We start from the raw sequence: 25,637 nt of genomic DNA, 5'->3' as shown, positions 1-25,637 counted from the left end.
TACTTTACACATCATCTTTACACACCACCGCACACTCTGATAAGCTGCAAAAGCAACAAGAACTTTTTACAATGTTTTCTACACCTAGGGATGAAGCAGTCAAGACCAACTTTGGGATATCCCACAAAACCACTAAAAACAGTATGCCATTCTCTGATGGGGAGTTTATAGACTCTGCCACGTTAATACGCCCTGAGAAAAAAAGAATCATTCCCCCTCTCCAGGTGAACCGTAACAAGACGCTTTGAGGAGAGCTGAGTTGTCCACGACACAGGTAGCTGCATGCTTTGATAGCCTGAGGCTGAAATGGGACAAACTGGCAGTTGTTACAACTAATGTCTGTACAAAGCCGACAGGGAAAAATTGTTGGACTTTTGAAGCGAATGCAAGAAAGTGACTGAAATGAACCCAGAACTGAAATTGTTTTGGGGTTTTTTTTTTTTGGTTTTTTTTCAGTGCATTATATACCAGGAGGTGTATAATGTGTAACTCAGTGCTAAAAATGAATGCTGTTGTTGTTGTAACTACAATAGTTCATCAGGGCAAGAGCACTGAACCACAGACAATTTGTCGTATTTTGGATTTACTACAGGCAGAAAAATCATCACTGCTGGGTTTTTATTCTTCTCTCAAAGAGGAGAACTTTCCACACATAAGGACCTATGCTCAGAAGAGGATTCTCTTTGGATCTACCTTTGTGTGTGAACAAACATTCTCAGTGATGAAGTTTAACAAATCCAGATACAGATCCTCTCTGTGATGATAACCTGTCTGCTGTCCTTTGCATTTCTGGCTCTGACATTAATGCACTGGTTCAGGCCCAAAATAGACAAGACTTCTCTCACTGAACAAGAAAAAAATAACTGAAAACCTGCAGATGAAGTCATTAAACTAGGAGTAAAATAGGACTAGCACTTTGTATAAAGCCTCTGAAAAGTTTGAACTTTTTGCAAAAACATGCACATTTTGTTCACAATTGTTTCTGGGAAGGTTGATTAAACTGTGATAAAATGTTGGCACTTTTACTATGACAGACAGACAGACAAATTGCTCCGCCAAGTAAGAATGGCCATGCACCACCACCCACAGAATCGAGAAAATCAATCTGTCTTCCTTTCTGTGTCTGGGCCGGGAGAGGTTTCCCATGTTGAGTCAAGTCAATCTGTAGCAGGGCGTGCTGTGTTAGCCCTGTGACAGATTGGCGACCTGTCCAGATTATACCCCTTCATCTAGCCCCGTGACAGCTGTGACAGGGTCCAGTCCCTTCTCCCACCCTGAATTGGATAAGTGGAAGAAATTGGATGGCTGGATGGATGGATGGATGGGTTTTTACTATACCTATTTCACATTTTCATTGCCTAATTGTAACATCTACTCTTATTAGTAGCAGTTTTATAAAGAGATAAAATGAATATTGAACAGTTTGTTGAATTCAGCTTACTGGTGCTGAAAATTAACCCTCTACTGCACACACTTTCAAGGTATATGCTGAAAATTATTTAACATCATTTACTAATTCACTTTGGGTCATTTTATTACCAAAACAATTTTTTTTTATATTTCAGACACCCCCCACTCAAAGATATTTTTTCATTGCCCCCGTGCAACAATGGTACAAAACAATAAAGAAATTTATTAGTTCATAGATCTGACACGACTGTCAGCGGAGCTGATCTGATACCAAGCTGTCCAGTAGGGGTGGGCGGGTCGATCCAAACATCAATAGTATTGATACCAACACTGGTATTGGTATCAGATCGATACTAGCGTGAGAGGATGGGTTTTTTTAGTTTGTTTGTCTCCTCTAAGTTCAGTGCGTTGTTCCTGTTCATCATATAGGAGGCATGCCTGTGCAAACACCTCCACTCATGCAGGCATGCATTGCTCCACCCCTTCCTCCCTGCTCTGCTGTGTTTAGGTGTAGGGTGACACTGAGCTGAGCCATGTCGGCTACGGTGAGTGAGAAAGCAGAACAATGTGTAGAGGTACTTTACAGCTGTAAATGAAAACACTGCAAACACCAACTTATATAAAGACATGAAAGACCATTAAAAAAAGAGGACTTTGTCCCGGAATGAGCAGGAGGAAGGAAATCCCTCAGACACACCCACCAGCACAGAGACAGAGCCCACTGTCAGTCCTTTCAGAGAGGCAAAGAATAACCAGGTGGTTCATATAGTGGTGAAAGTAATGTTTCAGTCATGACTGATGTCAGCTCTTCAGTGTTGGTCATCATAGTTGTTACTTTAGCAGACTGATTACTGATAGACTGTATTCAGACATTCACATAATATATTCAGCCCACTGAATTGCATTTAAAAAATAATTTTATTGGAACTGTCATGGTCCTCCAGTCCTGGCTGATTCACTCAGTTTTCCTCTCTAGCTCTCTCTCCCTGTGTGTGTGTGTGTGTGTGTGAACCACACCTTGTATTCCAGGGGCTGGCCTTCCTTCTTCCAGCTTCATGCACATGGATTGATTAACACACCTGTGAGGAGTTATGAGATCAGTGGCTCCCTAATTAAGCTGGAGGAAGGCACTCCTTCAATGCCTGACTGCTGCTTTGACTTTAGTGTAATTGGCTCGGCTGAATCCTCCTGTTTGTCTGCCTGTGTTCTGTGACCACTACTGAACTTCTGTTCCCTTCTGCACAGGAGACCCGCAGCTCATGTTTGTGACATCAGGGAGAAGGTCCTGGTGAGGGATTGTGTGGAGGATCAGCCTTTATCTGGAACTGTTTGTGGAAACTTTGGACCAGTCTACACTGAAGCCCTTGAACCTCCTAAACTGCCTTGCATAATTCCCTTGAATACTTCTTGCTGTTTCCTCACTGTAAAACACACTGAACGTCATTCTACGAGTCTGCACTTTGAGTCCAATTTGACAATCAACTATGACAGGAACTGAAAAAATATACCTCAAACATGACCTCTGAATATATTATGTTTGAATATAATAGCCCTATTTTATTCATACAGCACATTTAAACAACAGAAATGTACCCAAAGCACTTTAAAGATGGGCACATTCACATTTCAGGTTTCAAAATACATGAAAAGCTAAAAGATGTTTGTTGTGTTAAGTAATTATTGTGGAATGTAAAAATCTCAATGATTTAGTGGTCATTAAAACATGTTCAGAATTTGCAAATTAATGAAGGTTCATTTCATTAATCATAACAATCTGTTCTCGCCTATATAAGCTGGCTTTATAAGTTTAAAGTATCAATATCAGCAGTACTGTTTGTGTATTTACTTGATATAGGTCCAGTGTCCAGCCGTCAACTTTTTGCTGAATTTGCTACTCCACAGTCATTTATATTTGAAATCTTCTGAAACTTGGCACAAATACTCTTTGGGTAAGACTCTACAAAATAGGTGAGACTGATTTTCGATTTATGACTTTTTTTTAAAAAAAGGTTTATGAATTTTTGTACAATGATGATTAATTTCAGTCCCTACTTGTCCCTTATTGTCTTATTCTTCTGAAACTTGTCATGAATATTCATTGGGGCATGGGCAACAAAATACTGCAGATAGATTTTTGATTTTTTTGATTTTTCACAAGTTTTCAAAATTTTTAAGAAATAGTGTACATTGATGTTTCATGTCAATCGCTACTCCTTTCTTATTTGTTGACAACTTCTTCTGAAACTTAGTATGAGTATTAACTGGGCAAAGGTCTACAGAATGTTGCAGATAGATTTTCAGGGTTTTTTTTAAATTTTTTACAAGTTTTTTAAATTTGTGAAAAAAATCCACAGCCAAATTAGTTTATTTTCCAATATATCACATACTGTACAAGACATCTGACAACGGAGCTCTATAGGCCAACAGGTCCCTTTGTTTTTAGGGTTAGGGTTACTTTACCTTAGGTACCCTTATCCTATAAGTAACTTCATAAAACCTGACAAAACCCCCTCTCTACAACTTCATACACACATGTATTTTAAATACATCATTTTATGTCATTTTATGATTACCAGGGCAAATACTCTTACGTTCTTCTCACATCTTGTGCTCCTGTGACCATGTGTCAGAAAAAGGATATCCGTCCTTCACATCATGTTTGATAGTGACTCCCACATCTTTTTGAACTGAAATGTGATTCTTTTTTTAAACACTCTGATTGGTTAGCATCATTTCAGTCCACATGTACTGGGCATGGGGCTTTAAAAAAAAAAAAAAAAAAAAAAATCGTTACCCAAGGACAACCCACCTCTGAACAAATCTCGGAGGGCATTTAAAAACCCCAGAACCGGCCCTGAGACTGGCGGATCTTTCTAGATGCAGACCTGGGGGTGGAGCCACAGTCTCACACAGCGTAGTAATCTTGGCTGGTTTAGCAGCAGGGCAGAGTGTCTGCAATATATTAAGTTTCAAAAATGAGCGATAACGAAAAGGGCCGGGTACGTATAAACTTTATTACAGCTTTTAATGCATTAAACGTATAAATGATTGGTTTGCTTGTCATTGAGATTGTAACGGTAACCGCCTTCTTCATACTGTTGGCTAATGCTGCTCACCTTACCTTGTTGGCACAGCTCTCCCGTCGAGAACTAGGAATTTGTACAAATATTAGACGGCTTTATGCGCAATGAATACTTTTTTTTTTTTTTTAAGTTATCCTTAGCTAGCTGGCTAAGGCTAGCTTATAGACGAAAGCTAGGCCTGATGCCTTGTGTGTTTGAATGAGGGGTTGCAGTGCAGAGACTGCGATGTTAATAAAAACAAACTTTAACCAGCCAGTCCAGCCATTACGACTACATTTTTGTAATTGTTAACACTAAGTATTTTTCATGTGAATTTTAAGTGCGATAAAACTTTGCGTTAGCGAAGCTCTCAGACCTCTTCAGCTTGCTTATTGTGCATAGAAACCAAATGAAATATCTTATGTCGACGTGGATTCTGCCAAAGAGAACAGACTAACAAATTTTATCCACGTTATTTGTCATATTTTAGTAAACTGAACCCCCGGACTGAATTGTCATTTTACGTTTGCTGATATTAATCTTTGAATATCATCGTGGGTGCCTTTAGTTTTTAGGCACGGCAGCTATTTGAAACAAAACTAACGACCTCAAGATTTCGCCTTTTTATTCATTTGTATTATCTCATGCAGCCCACCAACGTAAACTAACAATATATGGTACACCACATGTACTATCACTGCGGTTAGGTTTGATCAATACCTGCTGGGCTGACTGACCTGTGTGCATATCTAAACTAAAAACACTTGGCAGCAGTGTCCTTCACGTAGTGACCTGTTTAATATGCCCTCATCTTGCACAGCTCCAGAAATGCCTTTTTGTCTCTATAATGAATCTCTATGAATCATGCTCTGCATTCCCATGTTAATGAATGTGTGAGGGCAAATGGCAGATTAGGAAGCAAGAAACTGAAACTTTATTTTTCTGCCTGTAGGACCATGTTTTGAACTGGTTTGTATTAGTTGCTGCAAGTGGCAGGTTGCTTGTTGCTTAACAGCCACAATTTTTTGCCTCCTGAATATTAAATTTATATGTTTTATAATGTATTATTAGTTGAAATGAACAGAATCAGGCAGCAACAGATGTCTGTCTTGGCATGCCCACAACAGTTTTTTTTTTTTCGTGCTGGTGAGTACAAATGAGTGGCTGCAGCATCTTGAGGTCGTTGGGGCAACTTTTATATTGAGATTTATTTAGAAAAAAAATGAAGACAATGTTGATGGCATTTAATCTTGGCTATAAAATATTCACAGTCAGTGGTTTGATGAGCCCTATGGTGTCTTAAAGGCCACTTGTCAGAAATTATGTAAGCAGGTTTCATTTGGGAAAGCTTACTGTGAAAGAAGGGTAATCTCGTGCACAGTGTCTGTCAAAATCAAACCACTGTGAAAAAGTTAAACTTGCTTTCACATCCTTGCCCTTCAGTTTTTGGTTGCAATTTTTAAGATTATTGCACCTCACTTTTCTTTTTGTTTTTTGAGGAAGTTCTGAGAAAAAGTGGCCAGTAAAACACAAGAGTGAAAGTAAAACCACTGAGCGTGAATATTAATAAAAAGTGAACACTGACAATATGTGTAATGTGGTCTTTAACGTTCCCATTAATGTCATAAGCTCATAATAATAACACATTAAACGTTGAATGAGCGTGCAGTTTTAATTGCAGTCATATATTCTTCATCCTTTTCTTTTTCATAAAGGTTAAGGTTGGACGAAGAAAATACGGAAGAAGTCCACTTTATTTTCAGTAATGTGAAGCTCAGATGTGTGAAGCTGAATTGTTGAATGCATGCTAAAACATGAGGAGGGAAGAAGTATGGGCAGTGTGTGAGAGATGGGGAAGTAAGAAGAAGTAAGACAATTGAAGAAAGAAGAATAATGTCAAGTAATGAAGTTACAGAAATGAAGTTAAGGAAGTAATCTGGATAAGGTCACTGCGCTAAGTAATTTTCTGGTCTATTTGTCAAATGCGTGCATGTTCTTGTTGTTCAATACACACACACACACACACACACTAGTTTAAATCATTGCAATTTTATCTCTCAACTGACAAATTTATTTATTTATTTTTTTCCCCCCACCATTTAACTACTTATGACATCAATATGTTTGCATTAATATTATCCATGGCTACACAGCATTCCTAATTCACAACCCTAAATTCAGTTTCTTTCCTGTATTCTTCACAGGATAATCTTAATTCTTAAATACACAGTAATATTTTGGCAAATGTTTGTGTTGATCACTTCATTGGTGCTGATAAGTGTGTGTGTGTGTGTGTGTGTGTGTGTTGGTGTGTGTGGTTCGTTCAGGAGTCTCGCTCTGTATCCAGGAGCGTGAGCCCACGGGGCTCTGGGAAGTCAGTGAGCCGCTCCCCAGCTCATTCCCCTGCCCACTCAAAAGGAGACTCCCACCGCTCCCACTCCAAATCTCGCTCTCGGTCCAAGTCAAAATCTTGGTGAGTAATACACGGACATAAAACACTTCTATCAGTTGGCAGACTGAATATAGCCATTTTCATTTTTTACCCACCGCGTTCAGTGCCTCACAGCTCCTGGGTTCAAACCCAGACAGGCCACTTCTCTGTGGAGTCGACATGTTCTTCATTTCTCTGGCCATTGACAAAACACGCTAGGTTAATGCTTCCTGTTTGGGCCCGGGACACTCTTGCAAAAGATCTCTAGAATTTCACTTCCAAGTTAAATAAACATTCACATGGACTTCTTTCCATTGGTCTAAATATGTGTACTTCAAGTCTGAATGAGTGTCCTGGTTGCTGTGCCACAAAAGTTGCAGCGGCAATCTCAGTAGGTTAGGCCGAGTAAAATTCCCACCTAGTTGATGCCAAGTGATTAAATGTTGCAGCCCTTGCTGGTCCCCCACACATACTAATCAGTTAAACTTAATATACATATTTTATTCATGCACAACACAAGTTAACAGTTCAGGCTCTGTCTCGCACACACTCTCTCTCACTCTCTCACTCACTCACTCACTCACTCACTCACTCACACTGATGGGAAGTTGTTACCAAGCGAGGTGAGTAAGACAGGAAAGCGGCGCGAGCCAGTGTGGTTTTGTTGTACTTTGATCTTGAAAAAGGAACGGTTGTGTGTTGGCCACGTCAGAGAAAATTGGCATTTAACCAATTTAGTGTTAGGGTGCATCAATTTTGATCAGGCATGTGGTCGTTAATATGCAAAGGATAGAAAACCACTGCTCCTAGCATTGCTAAGTTTAGCCCCACTGCACATTAATCTGACATGGTGTTTGTTGCACATGATGCAAAGTGCCACACATTTCATCAGCATTTAAATATGTGATTATTGAAAACTGATTAATGGTTTCAAATGGCTCTTAAATGCACACAGTATTTGTATGGACTGTTTTACCTCGTCCATTAGACTATACTCACTTTTGACTGTTTTCTGACTGTTTTTGTACTCTGAGTAGTTGTGTGTGTGTGTATGTGTTGTGTGGTTTTTTTTTTTTTTTTTTTTATTTAAATGTACTTCAAATTATTTTTTTTTTAAAATGATCTTTAAATTAGCTGCCAGGAACATCTACTGGATGCTGTCAAATTAGTGGATAGACATACATAAAATTACATCTGCTCATCTCTGTAATATTACTCCTAGTGCTGGTCCAAAGCCCGGATAAATGGGAGGGTTGTGTAAACTCAAACTTGCAGATCCATCCACTGTGGCGACCCCTTGGGGAAATAAGGGAGCAACTTAAAATACCTCTAATAAGACATTTGACTGATTCATTGTGCCTCCATCCAGAGGAGCGAGACCTCTTTTTGTCTTTTTGTAAGGTGTAGAGGCAGCTTTCTCTCTTGCTCGCTCACTCTCTCTTGCTCAAATTTCAGCACCGTTCAGCAAAATAGCACCAGGTCTATTTTTGACAGACGCCACTTCAAGTTGCACAGGAACGGCAAAGTAAATCCAGTCAGTTTTCAAAAGAAAAGACTCCAGACAGACTAAATGCTCCACTTCTGAATCACTCAAGGTGCAGAATTTTTGGAATTATCTTAAGTATTGCATGCTTCCCTTGGTGCGCTCTGTTATCTTCATGATGACGAATGTAAATTTGTAGAAGAATTACATGGAAATAGCCAGAGAACATATGAATATGGGTTCTCTCTCTCACTCGCGCTCTCGCTAGGTCGCATTCCCACCGGTCACGGAGACACTACAGCCGATCCCGCTCCCGATCAAAGTCCTATCATCACCGATCCCGCAGTAGGTCCTATAGCGGAGAGCGTCGGCGCAGAAGCCACAGCCGTTCGCCCATGTCCAATCGTCGCAGGCACATTGGCAACCGTGTATGTGCTTAGCAATATTATAAACTCTAAAAACAAACTTCATTGGTTTGATGGATGATTTTTATGACAAAATGATCATATCCAGATCTTAACATCTTTCAAACTTACAGGCTAATCCAGATCCAAACTGTTGCCTGGGAGTGTTTGGCCTGAGCTTGTACACCACAGAGAGGGATCTTAGAGAAGTCTTCTCCAAATACGGCCCCCTGGAGGATGTCTGCATTGTGTATGACCAGCAGTCGAGGCGCTCCAGGGGCTTTGCGTTTGTATATTTTGAGAACACACAAGATGCTAAAGAGGTACAAGAACAATAATAAATAAAACCCTGTGTCACACTGTTTTTTTTTTTTTTTTAAATTATTTTATTTAAAAAAAAACAAATTCTCAAGGTTTGCAAGTGTAATTTATGTATTTACTTCTAGGCCAAGGAACGAGCCAATGGCATGGAGCTGGATGGGCGTAGAATCAGGGTGGACTTCTCCATCACAAAAAGACCCCACACCCCAACACCTGGAATTTACATGGGACGGCCCACATAGTAAGCAATCTGTCTTTGTGTAATAGTTAAATGTATTCAAATAAAAAGCAGTTCTGATCTGCACGTCTGTTTTTTCTTAACAAAGAGAAAGATAAAATGCTTATGAGACAGCTCTAAATTATGACCACGTTCAAGCATCTGGAAAATTTCTTAGTGTTACTAAAACATGGAAAGCAGTGTTTTTATTCAACATGTAATCAGTCTACAATAGAAAAAAAAGACGGAAAATAGAAACAGGCTCTTACAAATTAGTCCAAATGCAACCAGTGCAGAGATTGGCAAGTTGAAAAATAACACAAATCAAGCCTCCTAAGGCCTCAGTCACACAGGCCTACAGACTAGTCAGCAACTACTGGTCATAAAAATTGCTGGGGGTTGCTGGCAGTTGCTAGGTGAAATTGGTGACTATGCAGTGTTGCACCAGAAACCTTGCATTGGTCACTAGCAGATGGCACGGTCGCTTCTAGTTTGCATGGAATGCCCTGACTTGTCAATGTCAATTTTATTTATATATCGCATTTCATTACAGGTAAAATCAATTGGCTTACAATGAAAGATTAAAACATTAAAACGATGTAGGTGTACAGTGTCTTAAGGCAATAAAAAAAGAAACTTTACAAGGAAGTAAAATGCAAGTCAACATATACATCATGTGCACACGCACAGTTAAGTGTAAGCCTGTGAGAATAAAAAGGTTTAAAGTTTGTTTTTGAATGTAGACACAGTTGTAATTGACCTCAGGTCAGCAGGCACCTTGTTCCAAAGAACAGGACCACAGTAACTGAAAGCACCCATAGCGCACTTAGATCTAATTCTTGAAACGGTTAAGATATGACCTGAAAGGCCGAGTTGTGTAAAACGTCAGAAAAGTGTAACATAAACTGGAAACAGACTGTTCACACTTTTCACTTTCACTACTGCTCTACAAGTAGTTGGCAAGTTTTTGCAGACAGGCTGACATTGTCGACGCAAACTACCAACCAAAGCAATCACATGGTTCTTGCTACAGCACCATATACCACTAATTTCACCTACCAACACTAGCAACCACTCAGTGTAAGCATTTTGTTTTCAATTGGGAGTGAAAATAATGCAAATTTAGATCTTGTATAGTGTGGGAATTCTTATATTTTTTATTTATTTATTTTTTTTTGTGCAGTGGTGGAGGCGGAGGCGGTCCAAGTGGTCCTCGACGCTACTCACGTGACTACGACCGTGGGTACGACCGCGGATATGACCGAGGTGGCTATGATCGCTATGATGACAGGGACTACTACAGATCATACAGGTGACTCTCAGTCTATCAGCAGTTAATTTATTCTCATGTGGTATTTGTTTTGTGTTTTTTTTTTGTTTTTATCCCCCTCTGTAACTGACAAAAGTGCAAAAACTGTTTTTTTGTTTCTTTTTTTTTTTTTTTTTTCTTTCTTCACTCTCTCTTTCCAGAAGGCGATCTCCTTCACCATACTACAGAGGGGCTTACAGGTCTCGATCAAGGTCACGGTCTTATTCTCCCCGTAAGTTATTTCAATAAATTATCAGCTGTTTTATTCAGGGATGTTATAATGTATCATCTAACTACACTGTTTTGTTTCACAGGTCGATATTGAGCACTTCTGTCCCTCCGCTTCCCAAGCACATGTAGGAATTTTTTTTTCTTCTTTCTTTTTGAGAGAGATATATGATTGACTTTTCTTACTCCAATCATCACACATCTTCTTGCTTAAATTACATAAAGTATAGTGAATAATTTATAAAGCAGTCCCTTAATGTTTTGAATTTTAAGTGTATATGAAATCCCTGATGTAAATGTTATACTCATGTCTGACTTTTGTTTAGTGGAACAGATTAAAAGGCAGATCTGTTTTTCCCACCTTGACTTGTGTTCTTCCTCACAGTACTTATACCTTCTACAACAGACCATTGTATTTCCAAGGATGCTGCAGTGGAGACATGAATGTATTAAAGTTTTGACTTCGTATTGATGTGGGTTATTTCTACAGGATTTTGCCTTCTTAATTTTAACAAGATAAAATGTGTAGTTCAGGGTTTTTTTTTTTTTTTGTTGTTGTTTTCAGCTGACAGGCTGAAGAAGAGGAAAATAAAGAGAAGAAAAAGGGAGAGAGAAAGGGAGCAAAAAAAAGGGGAAAGAGCACAAGTCTATTAATCAGATACTTCATCACTTTAACGTATAAAAAAATACTATCAATACTTGCAAAAATAAATTTGTGTGTGAAAAACAAAACTAACAAAGCATGTTACGCACACCAACAATTTTGTTGAGTTGTGATTGAGTGGGCGTTTGTGTCTGTGTCATGTTTGTGTCTGTGTCATGGAACGTACTTACCAATGAGGGCAAAACGCTGCAGCTCCACCCATCAGAAGCCAGAGGCAGGTACGGAAAGCCCCCGGAACCCCAGGCCACCAGCAGCCCACCAAGAGCCAGGAAGACCCCCGGCCACTCAGTCCAAAGACAACCGCACACCTACCCCAGCAGACGGGAGAGGGTGGTCTCAGACGGAGCCCCCCCCAGTCGAGGAGCGAGGGCTCCAGGGAACCCAAGGCGATGAGAAGCCAGCCCCCCCCCAGCGGCCAGCCCCCTGCACTGGCCGGCGGCAGGGCTCCCGGGCCCACGGCACCCAAGGACCGCCCGACCCTCCACAGAGCCCCCCCCCCGCCGAAGAAGCCAACGCAGCCCCGCACCGCACCCCCAAGGGGGGCAGGCCAGCACCCACGCCAGACCACCCAGCCCCCCCCAGGAACCCCGAGGCACCCCCATCCCAGGGGGGTAGGGGGGAGGAGGCAACCAGCAAGGAGCGGCCAGGAGGCAAGGCACAAGGCCCAGACCCAGGTCCAGCCATACATACAAACACACCCAGACACCCGTGTACACATTTATACACAGATACTCATACATGCCCATACATACTTACCCACACACAGATATGCCATACATACACATTCACTCACCCACCCATACTCACGGAGACGGTGACAAATACACAAAGACACACATTCATCCATAGCTACCCACCCTCTGAAGGCGGGGCAAGTGGAAACCACCCCAGGGCCAACAGCGACCCCAGGACGCCACCAGCCCGGTCCCCAAGGAACCACCCGACCCCTACCCCGGGCGAGACGCAAGAAATCGGGGTGTAAGATGACCCATCCACCCCTCCTCCTCCCCAACTTGTAGGTCTATGTGTTAATGTTTGTGAGTGAATGAGGTGTATAGGGTGCAGTTAAAATTGAGGGGACAGTTATGCCACAAGCGCCAACTGTTGGTCGTCAGTGCTTGCCCACACTGCCCCCCCAAAACCCTCCATGTCTAAAGTGCAAATAAAATTTGGAGACAGACAGTGACGAGGATCCGAGTGGGGCCACCTCAGCGTCCCACCTCATCAACCTCTGAGTAACATGCCTGCCCCAAAGGTCCTATGTGTATCAGGTTGTAAGTGTGTATGTGTTGTGAGTTATAATGACTAAAGTGCAATTAAAACGGAGAGGCAAGTGGTGGTGCAGCTCTCCACGTGGCCTCTCCATCCTACATCTGTGAGTGATGTGTATTCTGTGTGTGTGTGTGTGTGTGTTTGTGTATGGGGAGGGGGGGGGGGGGGCATATGACCAGGAAGAATCCTGGAAGAAGAGAGCCAGCTGTCCGCTGGCTCAATAGGCACCCCGACCTCCCACACCCCAGCACAGGGCAGGGGGAGGTGAGCCCGGGGCCGCGGTGACAGCATCCCGGAGCACTGCAGCACCCGAGGTTGGCGTCCTCGCCCCCACCGCAGAGGGCGGCCCGCTCCTCCTAGATGCCCATTCACTCAACAATAGACACAAACAGGCGACAGGACATACTGGCCTGGGCATGGAAATGCAGTGCCCAGCCCCCCCCAACCACCCCACCGCGGCCCCATCCCCCACCCCACCCCCCTGCAATGCAGGCACCCCAGGGCCCCAAAAGCGTAGACCGGACATCCCGACGTCAGGCCAACCCACCCCACCCGGCGGCGCGGCCGGGACAGCAGAGGCCCCCCCCGCGCCAGGGGGGGCCCAGGGGGGCCCCACCGGGAGCCGGCGCGGCCCCAGTGCCGGGGCCCCAGACCCCAGCCCCCACCCCCCAAGCCATACAGGGAAGACCAGCCAACCGACCGAGGGCCGGCACCACCCCCCCAAGCACCCCGCCCACACCCCAGGACCGAAGGCAGCACCATCCAAGCCCCCACCACCATCAACCAGGACAGGCACACAGACATCACCAGAAGGTCGCCCCAGGACCCCAGCCCCAGGAGGCCACCAGCTACCCAGGCCCCCGGAGTCCCCCCCCACCCCCCCACAAAGCACATCAGGAGCAGAGCCCGCAGCCCACCACCCCCACTAAGTAATGGAGCTGAGCAGTGGGAACCAAAGAGAGTCAAATTCCTCCAATTTGTTTTTAGAAGAAGCAGACATTCTCTCTAAACTAACATGATCTACTAATAAATTTCTGTACTGAGTAATACATAGTTTATTTTTTGTCTTCCAGTTCATGAGGATCATCTTCTTAGCGATGCACAAGGCAGTAAGAACTATGTGTGATATATTTAACTCCATAATTAATTCACTGACATCACCTAAGATGCATAGTCTGGGGGAAGTTGGGATACGACAGCTAAACCATGTGGATAGATCTTCACAAATCCTCTGCCAAAATCTCTGAACTGGTACACAAGACCACAGCGCGTGTAGATGATTATCCTCTGAATTGCTTGTACAGTGGGTGCATATGTTTGAGTGTGTAAGGCCCATTTGGAACATCCTTTGTCCAGTGTAGTATGTTCTATGGAGAATCTTATATTGTACAAGTTGTATTTGGGGTCTTTTAGTCATTTTGAAGATATTTAAACATATTTCTGTCCATAAATTTTGATCCAGGTTGACAGAAAGATCACGCTCCCATTTTGTAATTGGGAGGGAAACTGAATCATCAGTTTTTATTAATAATTTATATAATTTTGATAACAATTTTGGGGTACAGAGGTTAAGAAATTCTGTTACCCAAGTAGGCATTTCTAGATTCAATTGATTAAGGTTAAATCTTCCCTGTAGGACGGACTTAACTTGTTGATATTCCAGAAATCTACCGTTGCCAATTCTATATTTTGATATAAGTTCTTGGAACGTGATAAAATTTCCATCTTGGATAATATGTTCTAAGTTATTTATACCCTTATCACGCCATAACGGAAAATTCAGCATTTTCTTTTTCTGACAAATATCTGGATTGTTCCAAATGGGTGTTAGTTTACAGGGGATGAGTGAAGACTTAGTTATTTTTAAAAATTCCCACCACGCTGTCAGAGAGGTATTTATACTAAGGACTTTATAGCAGTTATGATGTTTAATACTGGAACTAATGAAAGGTAAATCTGAGATTTTTATTTTTCCACAAAACGCCTGTTCTAGATCCAGCCATGGGTTGTCTAATGAATTGGATTTGATCCACTTTGAAATATACTGCAATCTACTGCTTAAGAAATAGTAATAAAAGTTTGGTAATTCTAGACCTCCACTGTGTTTTGGTTTTTGTAAAGTTTTTAAGCTTATTCTTGACGGTTTGTTTTTCCATAAAAATTTTGAGATGTTTGAATCTAGTGACTTAAACCAAGGAAGAGTAGGTTTATTAGGGATCAATGAAAATAGATAATTAATTTTTGGTAAAACCATCATTTTAATGGCAGCAACTCTCCCCATGAGTGATATAGGTAAACTGTTCCAACGTGTGAGATCATCCTCTATTGTTTTTAATAAGGGGATATGATTTAATCGTACCAAGTCTGAGAGCCTGGCGGAAAAATTTATGCCTAAATATCTAATATTTCCTGACTTTAGTGGGGTCCTAGAGGTTCTCTGGAAATTACAATTCAGAGGCAAAACTGTTGATTTACTCCAATTGATAGAGTAATCAGATATAGATGAGAACTTATCTATCAGTGTGATAGTCTTCAAAAGAGAGCCTTGTGAATTCCCAAGGAAAAGTAATACATCATCAGCATAAAGGCTAAGTTTATGGTCCATATTTTCAGTTTGAATCCCTTTAATATTTACATTTTGACGGATTGCTGCTGCTAGCGGCTCAATGAAAATTACAAAAAGAGAGGGAGAGAGTGGGCAGCCCTGTCTAGTGCCCCTCTGCAGACTGAAACTTTGTGAAATGAGATCATTTGTCCTAACACGCGCATTCGGAGAGCTGTGTAGTGTTCTGATCCAGTTTATAAAGGATGAACCGAATCCAAATTTTTGCAGAACTGCTAGTAAGAATTTCCAATTTACCCGATCAAATGCCTTCTCTGCATCTAAAGACACGATTGTCGTCTCTAATTTGTTAATAGAACAATAGTCTATTATATTTATCAGTCGACGTGTATTATTGGCTGAGTGCCGACCCTTGATAAAGCCTGTTTGATCTGGATGTACAATAAATGGAGTAATACTTTCTAATCTTTTGGCAAGGGCTTTGCAAATTATTTTAAGATCTACATTAATGAGAGAGATTGGCCTGTAGCTGGATGGGAGTGTGGGGTCTTTGCCTGGTTTAAGAAGCAGGCTAATGTTAGCAGAGTTTAAGGTTGGAGATAAGATGTGGTCATTCTGAATCTGAGTTACCATTCTGAAAAAAATGGGAGCTAGCTCAGACCAAAATTCTTTATAAAACTCGGCTGGAAAACCATCTGGGCCTGGGGCTTTATTATTTGGGAGATGCTGTAGGGCTTCACTAAGTTCAGACAATGAAAGAGGTAAATCCAGAGCTGCAGCCTGGCTGTCATTTAGTTTTGGTAAATTTATATTATTAAGAAATTCTTCAATTTCAGTATCAGATGGGTTAATCTGTGGTGAATATAAGGCTTCATAGAAGTCTTTGAAAGAGTTATTTATTTGTTGTGGGTCATGAGTAATAATACCAGTTGAGTCTTTAATAGAAAAAATAGCTGTTTTTTCTTTATTCAGTTTTAATTGCTTGGCCAGGAATTTTCCAGATTTATTTCCATGCTCAAAGTTTTCCAAACGCAGCCTCTGCAACATAAATTGTGTCCTTTTATCAATTATTTCATTTAGCTCCAGTTTCAGTTTCCTCAGGCTGATAATTGTATGTTCTTGTGGTGAAGCGGCATAGGCAGTTTCTAAAGATTTAATTTTTTGTTCTAATTCTAACACAAGTGCTTTTTCTTTATTTTTCCTATGCGAGCAGTAAGATATTATTTTGCCCCGCATTACTGCCTTTCCTGCTTCCCAAAGAACACATGGTGATATTCCTGGAATATCATTATATTCTAAGTATGCTGACCATTCCTTTTTGAAATAATTAATAAAATCTTCTTCTTTAAGTAATGATGTATTAAATCTCCAGTTCCTGATTGGTGGTGTGACTCTTTTCTGTGTCAGAGACATAGACACCGGTGCATGATCGCTAATAGTGATAGGGTGAATCTGAGTGTCTGTGATATCCATCATTATGGAGCTGCTAACTAAAAAGTAATCTAAGCGGGAATGAGATTTGTGTACTGGTGAGAAAAAACTATAATCTCTCAAAGTAGGGTGATGTGAACGCCAAGCATCGCAAAGACCAAAATCCTTCATGTACTGTTTAAGAATGTCTGCAGACTGCCAGTTCCTCTGACTCACTGCTGTACTGAGCCTGTCAATATCTGCATTAAGTACCAGGTTGAAGTCTCCTCCTATTACAAGTGTGGTGTCAGAGTGATCTGAGAGTGAAGTGAACAAAGCATGAAAGAAGGAGGGGTCATCAACATTTGGTCCATATATACTAGCAATACATAAATCTGTATTCTGTATAGATAAATTAAGTATTATAAATCTACCTTCAGGGTCTATTGTACTGTTGCTAATGTTAAAGTTTATCTTCTTGTTAATCAATATAGATACACCTCTTTGTTTGGAGTTATAGCAGGCTGAGTACGTGTGAGGGAACTGTGGAGAGGAAAGAGTGAGCACAGATGTTTTGGACACATGTGTCTCCTGTAGAAAAACATCTGCTTTTAAGTCTTTTAACCGATTAAAAATTTTTAGTCTCTTTTCCCTCGAACCAGCCCCGTGCACATTCCATGAGACAAATCTGAGTGTGCTCATATTTAAACTAACTGATGGACTGTTGTGTGCTCACTAAGGATGTGTGTGTGTGTGTACATATGTTCTGTATGTTGGCGTGTGCCCATTATATTGATGTGTGCGTGTGTATGTGCGCTGTATGTTGGTGTGTGTGCATCTGCGCTGTATGTTAGTGTAGTAAACTGTAGCATTGTAAGTGACGTAAACATATTGCTGAGTGCAGAAAGAAAAAAGACGTGTAAAAAGTAACCTAAGTGACATAAGAATGAAATTAGATGAGGGGAAAACAAAACAGAACAAACAAACAAACAAACGATCATGGTACTATGCTGACTCGTCGGCGTTAATGGTACTACTTAGACAGATTTAGACTATTTAATGGTACTGTTTAGATGGTTGAAAAAAAAAACTCAGAAAAGAACGTTAATATGGACACAGATCACCTGATCGATCAGCAGAGCCATGGCGTGGTGTTTTTGTCTCGGTAAAGCTGTCCGTTTACATACAGTTTGTCCACGGCGATGACAGCCCGGGAGCCTCCCTGCATGAGCTTCTTCCGGATGGGGAATAGAGGCTTGCGTCGCTCCAGAATCTCCTTTGGAAACTGGTCGTTGACGCTGAAGTCCGTCCCTCTCAGCTCCCGGCCGCGGCTCTTCACCAGCTCTTTTTCTTTGAAGTGTTCGAATTTGGCCACGATCGGTCTGGGTCTGCGTGCTCCGGGTCGCTTCCCTCCCAGGCGGTGGACTCTATGGAAGGCGATGGTCTTCACGGCGTCCTCCGGGAGCTTCAGGTGAGTTTGGATAAATTCCTTCACTGTAGCCTCCGGGTCCTCCTCTGCCTTCTCCGGGATACCTGAAGACACAAGATTTTCTCTCATGCTGCGGGCCTGAAGCTCGATAATCGATTCTTTAATTTTCTTATTTTCTTCTGAGAGCCGGGTCGTTTCCTCGGTGAGGGAATTCACCGACTCTCTGAGGACAGCGTTTTCAGCAGCCAATGTTTCCACCTGAGGCTGGCTGAACTCGACTGACTCCCGCAGGGCCTGAAACTCCTTGTGAAGGATTTCAACCAGGGCCAAGCGGGCGTCAAAGCTGGACAATTTGTTATTAATGGACTCCAGAATGTCCACAATATTGGTGGTGGGTGGCGAAGTTGCCTCTGGGGAATCTTCTGGGCGGCTTCTTTTTGTGGACGGCGTTGCTTTGCTGGTGGAGGGAGTCGGCGTCTTGTCTGTTTTCCCCATGACGACTCGCTCAAAACACCCGTCGATGTACCGCAGCAAACTATCCAGGTCCTCTTCACCGTCCTCCAGATTGTTGAAAATAATTTAAGTTAGGCTAAGAAACTACCTATATTTTTTAGTTTTAAGCCTGTCTAGTTATAAATTGGCGAAAAAAAAAAGGCTAATCACGCAAATGTTTGCTGATAGAGTCACGCCGCCATTAACGATACTGCCGAGATTCACAAAGTCTCGCGTGACTACAGCATAGTCTCTGACTACAGCATAGTCTCTTTTTATTGATTTCTGAGTTAAGTGAAATTTTCTGGAGAGCTCCTTCTAGTGTCAAGTGAATGAGGATAGTATCAAGTGTCAAACGCTCTTCTATGATTAAACTAAAACAGAAAAGGTACTTTAAGCTTCCAGTTAAGGCCTTAGTCACACAGGCCTAGAGACCTGTCGATGACCATGTAGCAGCCACTAGTCACGGGGGGGGGGTTAATCTGACTGGAAGTGCCTGCTGGAGGCTGCTGGCAGTTATTGGTTGCAAATATATGTAAAAGAAATTCTGCCACGAAAATCTCCTGCCAATTGCTTTGGTCATTAACAGGTCGCAGTAGTCACCTGTCGTTGGCATGGAGGATGCCGACTCGTCTGCAAACTACTCTCCAAGCAGTAGTGAAACAACATTTTCTGGACATTTTAGCCTTTATTTTGATAGGACAGCAGAGACAAGACGGGAAAACTGGGAGAAAGACCATGGGGAAGACATGCAGTAAATAGCTTTAGCTTCACAAGTAAAGTTGCATCTTTTGAAATCTGTTGGTTCCAGCAGTAAGGCACGACTTGTGCTTTGAAGGCGAGCAATCCGTTTCCGGTTTGCATTGCACTTGCACAGTTTAATTACCGCTCAGACAGCAAATGGCATGCGTTTGTAGACAAATCTGCATCTTCTATGCAAACTATGGGTGACTGTGGCAATCACCAAGAGCTTTTTTGGTGCAGCAACCCCGATTTACAACTGATGTCACCAAGCAAGTGCAAGTAACCGCCAGTAACCAGTCGCCAAACATTTGGGGAACACCCATTTCTCCCACGCAACTGGAAATGACCGACTGGTCTCTAAACTCTCATCCAAATTACTCACAAAATACAAATTGATATCAAATATTTAAAAAAAAAAAACAAAAAAAAACTGCTGTTCTTTCATTTAGCTTGTCATCACCTGGTCAGCTGAGACCTTTCTGTGTGGGGGTTTGAATGTTCTCCTAAGCTCAAGCTGTGGGGTGGGCCCCCACTGCAGGTGGACCAGGGGAGAATAATATGAAATGAAACTAAGCTGAATGAATATGATTTTATTTATTTATTTTTTTAAGGGAAAAATACACAAGTCTGTTGATGCTATCATCCTGACCCTTATTAAACTAGAATTCAATTTGGATTTTTTTTTTTTTTTGCTGATGATTGACAATAGGAGTTTGGACTATGAACTTTTCTTCAGCTCCATAATGCCAGAAAAACTTGGACTACCACTGGTTTAATTGGTGATTCTAAACAGGCCATAGATCGTGTTAAAGTGCTGTATGAATGGCCTGAAAAATATAAATGTGGTGCAGAGTGCTTCAGGTTGTCACTAAGACTAGAATAACATTATATGAATGCCACTCCATTCCATTTTCTAGTCTGCTTTGTTGAGGGTCAAAGGTTGCTGGATTATAGCTCAGCAGACTTGTCCACACAAGCGTCCCCTTGTGTAACAATATAAAAGGTTTATTTAATGTCAGAATAATATGTTTGAAAAGGTGAGTTGTTGGAGTGCTTTATCATTTTTGAGCAAGCTTTTGAGGAAAACTGATCCATGACTAAAAGCAGCTAAACAGCTGCTGCAAAATCAAGTCATTTCCACCAAGAACACTGTTAAACCTTCACCTCAAGGTGAAGGAAGTGCTACCCAGTAGGACCTAGCTGCAAAGGAGTGAAGTCCAACATCTACCCCTGCTGGTCACAAAGGGTTCAAATCTACAATACACTACATGGAAAAATGACTTGTTGGGTTCTTAGTTTATTGTAGTTTTTCCCTTTTTGCCAGGGAGGAGAGGGGGCTCATGCCTTGTAAAAACAGGCCGTTTCTTTACTCAAAGGGTCGGTTCACCCAAATTATTAAAAAACACGTTCTCCCTTCTTATCGCAAATGGGATCAAGTCATGCAGATAATTTTTGTTTTATTTGTCCAGGCTTTGCAATATCCGTTCTGAGATTCCTTGCTTCACGCCAAGACCGTTGAGGTGAAAGGACTTCATTTGTGGCATGTACAGCACCCCAAATAATTTTTGGTTTTGTCCATAATTCGTGTGATTAACTGTTAAAAATTAAGTTTCCATAGTGGAGATAAAAACTTTTAAAATTTTAAATCCTAAAATTATCTGTATCTGATGTATTTGGTGCCCTTTAGCTGTTTGAGTATATTTGAGCAAAGTACTTACGCTTTGTACTTAAGTACTTTACACTTTGGTTTACTGCACAACAAAGCAGGAGATACAGCAATGCATCACTAAATTATGCTCTGATTTGAATGGCTATTTTACCTCAAACCCTATTTAACAGTTTCTTTTATGGACTTTGGTAGCTTCAGTTTTATTTATTGATATTTATTTCACCACTGAATGCTTTGCAAGGGAGCACTGTAACTTCCATATTTCATAAATTAGTATTTTGAACCTTGAATTAAAGTAAAAGATATTAGAAATTATAAATAAAACAGTGTTGGGCAAGGATGCAGTAAAAATTAATGCAAGTTAAAAGTAAGTAAATTCACAAAGACTGTTTTTTTTTTTTTTGTTTGTTTTTTTTTCCTGGGTTTCAGTGCAAAAAGGGGAAGACCAGCAAAAAGACACCAGCAACCAGTGACCACACCTTGGAAAGTGCATAAGCCTATTTATTTCCATATTCTACCACAAGTCTACATGTGCAGTATGTGTGTAGCGAGTTTTGTTCAGCAGTTCTCGGCACGTTTCCCCCAAATGTCACATCCCTTCCAGTCCCAGCTCAATTTTCCTCTCAGAGTGGAAATAATTTTTGGGTGGCTGGCATGATTTGTCAGCACACTGACCTAATTGGGCATAACATATAAAAGGAACACATGTAAACAAATCATGCTGTTCACAAGGAACTGCAAATGTAGAGTTAGGATACATAAAATCATATGTTGAACATGAGGAGTTGTAACATGAATAAAGCAGTTATTAATGAGTTTAAAGTACACTGGTGACCTGTTCTGATGTCTAAGCATAAATATCCAAGACAACTGTGTTTAGGGTGTCATCAGGAAAGTAACTAAAGAGCTTGTTTTGTAAATAGGCCGCAGTTTGGACATTCCTCTCTTCACACACTGACGTAAACAAGGCAGGGATGGTCAGTCCTGCTGCTGCTGCCTACACTATCTCCACTACAGTGGGGTGGCAGTAATGTTCCAAGGCACAGGCCAGTCACATGTAGAAAGACTCAGCTGCTGTAGGCAGGAGGCTCCTCCCCCCTTTGGTAGTGTAGGTAGAGGACTACACATCCATGCACGAGCACTGCAGCCACAACCTTTCACTGACATTTCAGCTTTTGTTTGAAATTCGCCTTACATACTTAGCCGTGCTTCCCTCTCAAACACACCCATCTGTGCACGCATACATCAACAGCACAAAAGAGGCGGGATGCTACATCATGTGTGGGGTATGTAGCTCAGAGTGAGTGACTGAGTGGCACCGCATGGAGGGCGCATGCAGCAGAAGGCCTGGGATCCCCTCACTTCTTCTTATCAGCAGCTTAAAATAAATATTTGCTCCTTTTTACAATTGCGCACGGGTCTGTTGGTACTATCCAAGGCTTAAAAGTGAAACTGTCATCACTTTTAATTAAAAGGTGTAAAGTGAATAAGAGATACAGGTGCCGTAGCTCTATCCGCTTAAACTGTGGCTTCTTGTAAGGCTGTATAAGTCATAAAATATAAGTAGTAACAAGTAATGAATTCACTGTTATTCCTGCAAGGACAACGTGTACAGGCAAGCCAAGGTTTCACTTTCTGTATTAGTTTTAAACAGTTGCGTTCATATTCTATCTTTGTTGTTTTGTTACAGCTTTATAATTGTAGCCAGGTTCTACAAGATCTCAAATATTACCGTAAGTGTTTTATTGCAGGGTAATATCTGCGTAATAACAGGTGTTCACAGCGAGGATTAGGCCCACTGCTTACGCCGCCATAAATCCATATTTCTGTGTGGCTCATAAATAAATAAAAGGCAAACTGTGGGGATCAGTGGCACTCTTTGAGTCGACAAGTGCAGTGACAACGACTTGATTTTCCACACAGTAGCTCTTTTTTCTTTTTCTTTCTTTTTTTTTTTTTTTTTAACTCCCCCAGCCTGGAGGGACCCGTGGCACGGCCCTTATTATGATTTGATAATATAACCCCTCTGCCTCCTTTAAGCCCATCCCTTTGCTGAATGTACCCACTGCTCATCATGCCACTTTCGTACCCTACTGTACTTTCTATGCTGGGAGAGCAGCAGTGATCCCACATGCACCTCCAAACATTTTTTTTCTTGTGATTTTAAGGGAGATTTTATTTAGAGGCGGTGCTTGTTGGCTCCAGAGTAGCGTCGTAACGACACTTTTCCCCCAGTCCCTGTTAAAAGAGTTTGGCCAGGGCCAGTTGGTGCCGGGGGGTCGCCTATAGCTTAGTAATATCCTGGGAGGTGATTGCTGCGTCTTTTTTTTTTTTTTTAAATCCCAGCAGATTTTTTTTCTATTTTATTTTTTTATTTTTTATTTTTATTTTTCTACTTCTCTGAATATCGCCACTCTCTCACTCTAAGATCTGATACCCCTTCGAGATTTTTCCTTTCAGATCATGAACAAACTATATGTTGGGAATTTAAGTCCTTCGGTCACTGTCGAGGACTTGAAGCAGCTCTTTGGGGAGAGGAAGCTGCCAGTGGCCGATCAGGTCCTACTGAAATCCGGCTATGCTTTTGTGGACTTCCCCGATCAGAACTCGGCCATAAAGGCTATAGAGACTCTTTCTGGTAAGTGTGGATTTGATAAGTGATGCTGCTGGTGACAGGGAAATTTCACAGCGAGTCAAACTGCAAGATGAGGTTAAAAAACACAATAGGTCAGAGTGTCCGAAATGTGAAATAGGCTGTTAAGCATTGCTTGTGTTATTTCTTTTTGTGTGCGTGTGTGTGTGTGTCTGTGTATGTTGCTCGGGACAGTGTTTTGCGATCACATCCGTGTGTGCCATCAGAGTTTAGATGAACGCTCAGTCATGCACGCTCCAGCAAAAATTGGATAAATTATCGATCACAGGACACACTTGGGGCTTTAGTGCCCATTTGCCTAAAGAAAGCACAAGCCGTCGTAACGCAATTAACGCGCACAATACCCTATATTTTGGGGATTCCGATAGTGCGGGGCGCTACTTTGCAATCACCCGCTGGAATGTATGGGATGGTCTGATGGTTCGGGTAGGCATAATTATTTTTCACTTATTTTTTATCTTGATTTTATTGAAGAGAGCACGGCGAAGCGAGCGCGGAAAACTTGTCAGATTCGTGTTCCTCTGATGTCGGGCTATGTTTTTACGAGGTGTCTTGGAGGTGGGTCATGGGGGTCCAGAGGAAAGAGCTAATAAACAGGTAGCTGAGGGGGGACGAGGTGAGACGCTAATTCCGTGCTGCGCCAGGCCACTCAATAGTAACGAAAAGCCGTGTTCAAGCCTCGCCGAGGAGCGCTTCAAATTCACCCCCCGAGCCGGGTCAACACGGAGAATTAAGAAAAACACCTACCTAGAATAGAAAGAGTACAAGTCATTTCTCCTTTGCAAACCATCTCCTCTTTTGATGTTGCATTCTTTTCTGAGAGCAGAAAAAAAAATATCCCTCATTGCACTGTGAGGGTTGTGGGAGTGGAAAGCATGGCTGCCCATTTCCCCCATAGTATATAAGCTTATCATGCTTCATTTTGGCGCCGATACCCCCCAATTGTCACGCACAGAACCTCACCCTGAGTGGGTATTAATGTAAACGTATACAGTTTATTCGCACACAACGCGCCCGTGCAGACTACTTTTTCAGGAGCTGGCTATTTGAATGGGGACGCACCTACTTGGTGAAGTGATTCAAAGTGTTGGTGTGTAGGCCTACCAGCTTGCATTGTTACTTTTATGCACACACAGCTAACGCTACACTATCAATTTTCGTCCCTACAGGTAAAGTTGAATTACACGGAAAGGTGATAGAGGTAGACTACTCTGTTCCCAAAAAACTAAGGTAGGCCTACAATCTGTGACACACTCACACACACACTCACGGCAAACACACACAGACACACACACGGATTGTATCATACGCCTATACTGTGCCCCATGGCAGACTTGTGTGACCTGTAGGCTTCCGCTGTGAAATATAGCAAGCAGATTTTCCTCTTTTCTCGGCTGCTGTGTGTGATTTCTGTCACGCTGTTGCTGCTTTGTTTCCTGACGACTAAATTGCGATTGTATGGTGATTAGACAAAAGGAGGAGTTGGGGGGGAAAAAGGGCGATAAAGAAATAGTTTAGTCCCAACATCCGCACAACACACGGTGGCTGCTGCCATATCGCGTGATCTGCAGCAAGGCCTATCCCAGTTTAAAACATGGACACGCGTGCACGCACGAACATACTAACATGTAATAATTATATCCTAAGTGAATCTCTCCTATAGGCTGATATTAAACTTTTACATGGCCTAATACGTATATATTATAGCGCCTCCCCGCAAGGTTATTTTTCCTATGTGTAGGCGATAAAAGTTGGGTTTCCTTATTGACTATTTCACTGCAATGCACGACGAAATGCATACCAGTCAGCTCCCTCTCTCGCTCCCCCCATATGTATGTGTGTGGATGTATGTGAGAGTCACGTTGTGTGTGTGTGA

The 25,637-nt window shown here is 41.9% G+C and overlaps 2 protein-coding genes across 8 annotated transcripts in view; both read left to right on the top strand.

Annotated features, from left to right (window-relative positions):
* The first annotated feature begins 4,264 nt into the window (after positions 1-4,264).
* On the top strand, positions 4,265-11,396 carry tra2b (transformer 2 beta homolog). Of its 5 annotated transcripts, none has more exons than XM_030758543.1 (9): positions 4,266-6,417; positions 6,800-6,945; positions 8,359-8,498; positions 8,655-8,814; positions 8,925-9,113; positions 9,237-9,352; positions 10,512-10,640; positions 10,799-10,869; positions 10,952-11,396. In XM_030758543.1, the coding sequence occupies exons 4-9, from the start codon at positions 8,782-8,784 to the stop codon at positions 10,960-10,962; spliced, it is 549 nt and encodes a 182-aa protein (XP_030614403.1). In that variant the 5' UTR covers positions 4,266-6,417; positions 6,800-6,945; positions 8,359-8,498; positions 8,655-8,781; the 3' UTR covers positions 10,963-11,396. The 5 variants fall into 5 exon arrangements, with proteins under 5 accessions (XP_030614401.1, XP_030614400.1, XP_030614403.1 ...); XM_030758544.1 differs by having other exon boundaries at positions 4,266-6,430; XM_030758541.1 differs by lacking the exon at positions 8,359-8,498 and having other exon boundaries at positions 4,265-4,409; positions 10,802-10,869.
* A 12,002-nt stretch (positions 11,397-23,398) lies between these two features.
* Positions 23,399-25,637, top strand: part of igf2bp2a (insulin-like growth factor 2 mRNA binding protein 2a) — a 73,479-nt gene continuing 71,240 nt past the window's right edge. Inside the window, exons 1-2 of one of the 3 annotated variants that reach the window (XM_030758915.1) lie at positions 23,399-23,746; positions 24,931-24,991. In XM_030758915.1, the coding sequence (XP_030614775.1) occupies positions 23,572-23,746; positions 24,931-24,991 (236 nt within the window). In that variant the 5' untranslated portion in view covers positions 23,399-23,571. Of the gene's footprint in view, positions 23,747-24,056; positions 24,188-24,930; positions 24,992-25,637 lie in introns of those variants that run through there. The other 2 variants (XM_030758917.1, XM_030758920.1) reach the window with 2 other exon arrangements.

Source organism: Archocentrus centrarchus, chromosome 21, assembly GCF_007364275.1.
Source record: "Archocentrus centrarchus isolate MPI-CPG fArcCen1 chromosome 21, fArcCen1, whole genome shotgun sequence".
Taxonomy (NCBI): Eukaryota; Metazoa; Chordata; class Actinopteri; order Cichliformes; family Cichlidae; genus Archocentrus; species Archocentrus centrarchus.
This window is presented reverse-complemented; position numbering and strand designations above follow the sequence as displayed.